The sequence below is a fragment of the Teleopsis dalmanni genome, chromosome 2 (genome assembly GCF_002237135.1).
Source record: "Teleopsis dalmanni isolate 2A chromosome 2, ASM223713v2, whole genome shotgun sequence".
Classification (NCBI taxonomy): Eukaryota; Metazoa; Arthropoda; class Insecta; order Diptera; family Diopsidae; genus Teleopsis; species Teleopsis dalmanni.
In genome coordinates, this window is record NC_051847.1 from 94,348,237 (window position 1) to 94,354,473 (window position 6,237).

Consider the following 6,237-nt stretch of genomic DNA (forward strand, 5'->3'; position numbering starts at 1 on the left):
CGAGATGTGCCATGGTTAGTTTTCGTATTACAAAAATTTTATCTATTAAAATATCTACGATCCTTCAATATCTGAATAAGTCTTTTTCATTTTCTTACGTTTCTCTCTTAAAGTATTGCTTTTTGTTACCTTTATAAGTTTACTTTCTTTGGTGCATTGACCCATTCATTTAAAAGCAATTTTACAGTAAATATGTAAATGGTTATATGTATATGGTTATACTAAATATGTGTGTACTTGTATATATAATTGTTCATTTTAAGATTTTATAACTATATCATAATATACTTAAAGCTTTCAGTTTTTAACACATAAAAGTTTTAATTTAATTTTTAATTAAAGTGCTTTTAAAATTTAAATTAGTTTTAATTAGTGTTTAAATTTAAATTTAATTTAATTTAATTTAATTTAATTTAATTTAATTTAATTTAGTATTTTAATAGAAAATACGAACATAACCTATAATATTACTAAAAATTGTATATGTAGATGTATGAGAATAGGAAATATTAACAATATTTAATAAATAATGTTTTTTATGCGTCCTGATATAGTTCCATGGTTTAACCAGTTTATTTCTTAATAGTAGAAAATATTTGTGCGGGCTTTATTCATCTTCCGCCTCTGTTATGGTAGCATTTTTTATGGATGTCTCCTTTCTCATCAGTAACTGTTGATAGTGCTAAAAATATAATTTATATATATTAATATTATTTTTATATAAGATCTATATATACTTATAATATGTGTTATTAATTTACGAAATTATTATATGCGAAAAGATATGTTAAAAATACATATCTAATGCTTTGGGAGGACTTTGGTCCTTTAGAGTTTAATTTTTATTAAAACAACTGTATGAAAATGATAGAGCGTTTTAGTTGATATATAAATTACTTAGATGTATCCACTTTAATAGCAAAATAAAGCTATTTTTATATCAAAAACAGCTACAAATCTCACCTCTTCGTTCTGAATGCGTATTATTCTATGCTGAATTTTAGGAGCCAGCTGACAACTTGCTTGTTCTAGGTCATCTAATGAAGCACGGCGTAACATCTATTTAAATAATATTTAATCATTAATTAACATATAAAAGAAAAATAATAATTTTCTTAAAAACCTTTGCTGCATTTGTGTTTGTAAGATCGATTGATTTCGTCATATGACCTGAAGAAAGTTTTCGTATTGGCGAAGGACCATCTAAGTCCAAGTTGTCCAACATTTGTACCATACTATGACGTCGGGATAATGTCACCAATGACTGTCTATGTTTGGTTTGATGACCACCTTTTCCTGTACGCAAGTTAATGGCCTTAAAATGATTTTGAACTGTAAGACCCAATTCAGGACAAGAGTCATCATCCATCTGAAAATGATTTTCTATTAAATTTATATGAAATCAAATCGCGTTAAGCATATTCTAAATCTATATATATAAATATGTCATATTGACCATATATTATTTGAATGCGCTGTAAACAGCAGTCTTACCAAAACCTTTGCATCTTTGAACATAGTGAAACCGTCACAACCATTGTAAAGATAGCTCTTTATACAAATCTTGTAGTGTTGTTCTAAATTCAGGTACTCGTCAGCAACTTGTATTAATTGTGGATCAATTCGTTGTCCAGGTGGCTTTGCAGGATCGAAGGCAAATACCAATCCAGAGACCTGATAAAATTATATTAAGCAACAACTGAAAACGAATTGTAATAGTTATCTTACTTGTGGAAATCTGCCTTCTAGTTTTGGATATGCAGATACTGAGTTTTCTAATGCGCTCCACAAACATTTACCAGTTATTTCCAATAATATAAGTGGATCTCGCATTGGTATTATATTTACTAAATCTCGCATCGTAAATGGGCCTGGAGGATGCACTTGATCAGAGCGAAATGTTCCAGAATTAATAATAACCACTTCAGCACCAGTAGCAGCTAGTACAACATCACAAACCCAATCACCCAAATTCGTCTCTTGTGTGCGTATGGAAGAAAACCGACCATCCAATTCAACACTGAAATTTCCTAGCACTTCTGTCATTTTAGTTTCGATCACATCTATTCAATAAAAATAATTAATAAGACTTTGCATTCTATTGGCTGTTAGTTCATAGACAAACCCGAATATTTGCTTAGTACTTCGTTCAACTCCTGATCCTCTTCGTAAGCTTTTGTAACATCTACAGGTTCGATTTGTACTTTCAATTTTCCGGTACTCTTATCTCGATCTTTGTCAATGGTTATTTTTGAGAACTGCTTAAAATCTGTGCCTGATTTAATTATTTTGATGCCGTTAACTTCTTTAACTTCATAAACGTGATCATGACCACCCAATATTATGTCAATATCTGTACAGTTTTTTGCCAAGTTTATATCATTTGGAGTTCGCATATGTGTTAATGCAATGATAATCTCACATCCCTCGTTACGTAATTCTTGTGCCAATTTATTACCAGCCTCAACATAATCGATGTAAGTTACTTCCTTTGGATCGATTGTCGGTAACGTTTCAAGCCATTCTTTTTCAACCAATCCAATTAAGCCAATCGAGATTTGATTGTGAAAAATGAAATGTGAAATTTTACCACCACCAAGCGGTCGACCAGTCTCATTGTCAACGACATTTGACATAAGCCAAGGAAAATTTGTCTTTTTGATGAGCTCAACCAAAACGTCTAGGCCATGATCTATAATTTTTTGAATTTTAATTTTAATTTTTATTGATGAATTTTAGTTAATAACATACCAAAATCATGGTTTCCAAACACTGCGCAATGTGTTCCAAGCCTGTTAAGCACCGGTACCATTTGTTCACCTTGTGTAAATATGCTAACTAAAAATGTTTAGGTTTCAGAAAAAACAAAAGTAGACTATATAAAGAAATCTAGAGTAACTTACGCACACTTGGTGAAAAAATATCTCCACTGAAGAGAATTAATGGGTCTTGATCTGCAAAAGATCGAATAGCCGTAGAAAATCGAGCAGCACCGCCGATAGGCTCTACAGCGGTGATAGAATCTATATTGTAAACATCGTTGAAATGGAGTATTGTTAGTGGTCTCATGTTATTTTGATCCGACATTTTTAATAAAGCTTTCGACTTTTCCAACTGCGAAATAATAGATGTTGAGCGATGGTAACCAGCAGTAAAGTTATCAATTCCTCGTCCTCTGGCTCGTGGACTCTGTGGTTGACTAATGGATGATGAGCGGAAGGGTCGTTGTAAGTCCTGGTGTGAAAGAGATTTAGTATCGTACTGATTGTCATCAATCTGTAAGTCTAAGTCATCAATCTCAAATTCATGAGATAAGAAATTCGGATTCGAGCTCTGGATTTGTGAAACTGCACGCCTTCCAGCTTCGCGTACTTCAATCGAAGCCTGTCACAAAAATAACATAAATTAATTTTTCATTGGGTCTCAGCCATAGCTTCTAAAGCATTTTTTTTTTTAAAAAGCAATTACAGGTAGAAGTTAATTTGTGTAAAATGTTTCACTTAACATAAATTTTTAGCAAAAAAGTTGTAAATAAAATCAGTTGGGAATATGGTTTACTCTTGTGCTTAGAAATGAAAATAAAAATACTGTATATTTCAGAAACAAAGTGGGAATTCAAAGAACTTAAGAAGAACACAACAATTATAGACAACATCGATTCTCAGAGATACTCAGTGCCAAAGTAAAATTAGCTCAAGGAAAATGCTTCACTTAAATCTATTATCCTTGATATGCTGTTTACATGGACCCTGAGTTCTCAGTCTTTTATAAATAAAAAAATTTTAAATTTTGAGAACCTGTTTTAACCATCCGACCACATTACGCAGTCCTCTCGTTACTTCGGTTGCTTCATTAAGTGCCGTCGAACTATTATCAACTAAATCACCCAATTTTGAACGAATTCCCGTTTGCGTTGTTGTTATGTCGGCCATGATACTATATAATTTTTTATTAAATTTGTTATTAATGCTTTTTAAATTTTTTTTATAATTTGTTATTAATTTTTGGAACTCGTTTTTTATTTTAATTTATAATTTTTTACGAAAAATAATGTTTGAAAATTGCTCAAATTTTATATTATTTAAAACAAAAAGTCTTAAACTCAATCGAATAAAATTTCATTTATGCTTAATGATAATAATAAAAAACCGGAATACAATATTTCAATATCATAACTAAGATATCACCGCTGTAAATCACTACTAAATGGAGCGACCATTGCTGGCTACAAACTAACCAATTAATATATCCAAACACAAACCGAAGAAAGACTAGAGAAACACTATTAGAGCTTCCAAATGTCCAAATAAGATCATTACATACAAAATACTTAAATCATTGAAGTTTGAAAATATGGCTCAATGCTTTGATTTACACATAATCAATTGGAAGAGAAAAAGATTTCTGGAAGTTGTCAAGAACAACCGTTGCTTTTACAACAATACATAATAATTTTAAAATAAATTGACATATTTGTTAAAAAAGAGATGGTCTGTCTACAAACAGGATGACACTATGGTATAAGACCTATTCGCATTGTTTTCTATCAAGACAATACAAATGTGTAAATATGTCTTTAGTGGAGATATATGCGTATGACTACAATATTTCATGAAGTAGACGCCGAATTGTGTTGTCATCTCCCACATTAGGTCTATTCCACGAGCTACTCGTAGTTACTTTGAGTTACACTGTGTATACACAAGTGCGTTACACCAGGAAATTTTCGTGTAAATTTTACTTGTGTTTTACTTGAGTTTTACTACGAGTAACTCGTGGAACATACCTATTATCTTGCTGTAGTCACAATTCACAGATTTAATATAAATAATAAACATTAAAGCCTATTTTGAGAAACTCGATTACTTCGAAGACAAAAATTTTAAAAAAAGTTTGGACAAAAAGTGTTTAGCGAAGAGAAGACCTTAAACGATTTTTGTCTACAGTACTTTATTTGACACACTATCCTAGTAACAACGTATAAAAATAAAATATAATATATATTACATAAACATTTATAATGATAAATATTATATGATTATGCTTTTATTATATAATTAATTACTAGAAAATACAATAGGGATATTCACTCTCTTGCAAAGTCATTGCAAGGGGCACTTATGTTATACTAAAATTGCAAAAGTGCGAGAACACGTCTGTTCAGAATTACAACATCGAAATGAAACAGCTGTTTTTGCGGGATACCACATGCACATGCGAAGCAACAGATGTCAAAACAGCTGTTTTTGCCCTTTATTATTTCATTGCAAGCATATATACATAGGTTTGGGTCGCGCAGTCTGTGCATTTCGTGATCACAGTACATTAACCTGATCACAGTGGTATAACAAGGAAAGTGCCAACGACGCACAGTGTAACGTGTTCATATAACAAGCGGACAAAAATAGTAAATGTTATGCTATTTTCATGAAATTTTGCATAAAGACTTATATTAAGGATAATAAAAAGTTTCTGAAAAATGGGCATGGTCCGCCTATTTTTACGCCCACCTGCCATACAAAGTGAATGATCAAAATGCGCAAATTGGATACAATTTCAATGAAATTTTGAAAAATGGGCGTGATCCGCCCATTCTTACGCCCACATATCATACAAAGTGAATGATCAAAATGCACAAATTGGATTCAATTTCAATGAAATTTTAGACAAATAAATGTTTTTAAAATGTTAACATATTTCTAAAAAATGGGCGTGGTCCCATTTTTAGTTTTACTGAAATTTAATGCAAAAATAATATTTATAAAAAAGTATCTGAAAAATTAGCATAAAATTCCTTCTTCTAAACCAACTACTTACAAATATAAAGCGTATAAAAAAGAGTTGTTTCAAATAATATATTACTTATAACAAGTTTCATGAGTTTTCATAATATATACATATATCATATACTCGTATTTCAATTACTTTATTCGCTTTCATCAGAGGTGTCACTGAATGTAATATTTTCTATATCAAATTCGGAACCGGAGCAATCTACGCTCTCTTCAATCAAATATTCCGCCATGTCATCATAGGCATGTGATTTCCTTCGCATTTGTTTAAAATCAAGCCAGGCGGAATTCTTATTAATAAATTTAGTTCTCATCCTCGAACTATGTAACCACTTTCTTTTTAATTGTATTTCAAGAAAATTGATTTTCTTTTTGAGTTTTTGACTATTTAATTGAAAACCAACTCTTTTCAAAACAAATTCCATCATAATATTTATTTTTTCAA

At 30.8% G+C, this 6,237-nt stretch overlaps 1 protein-coding gene across 1 annotated transcript; it reads right to left on the reverse strand.

The window, feature by feature from the left end:
- Positions 1-465: 465 nt before the first annotated feature.
- LOC119674237 (snake venom 5'-nucleotidase-like) lies at positions 466-3,942 on the reverse strand. Its single transcript, XM_038085364.1, has 9 exons — positions 3,798-3,942; positions 2,904-3,384; positions 2,752-2,838; positions 2,126-2,692; positions 1,729-2,063; positions 1,495-1,674; positions 1,124-1,369; positions 964-1,059; positions 466-682 (listed from the first exon to the last, which is right to left on the reverse strand). Exons 1-9 carry the CDS (start codon positions 3,930-3,932, stop codon positions 608-610), a joined length of 2,202 nt encoding a protein of 733 aa, XP_037941292.1. The 5' UTR covers positions 3,933-3,942; the 3' UTR covers positions 466-607.
- Positions 3,943-6,237: the final 2,295 nt, after the last annotated feature.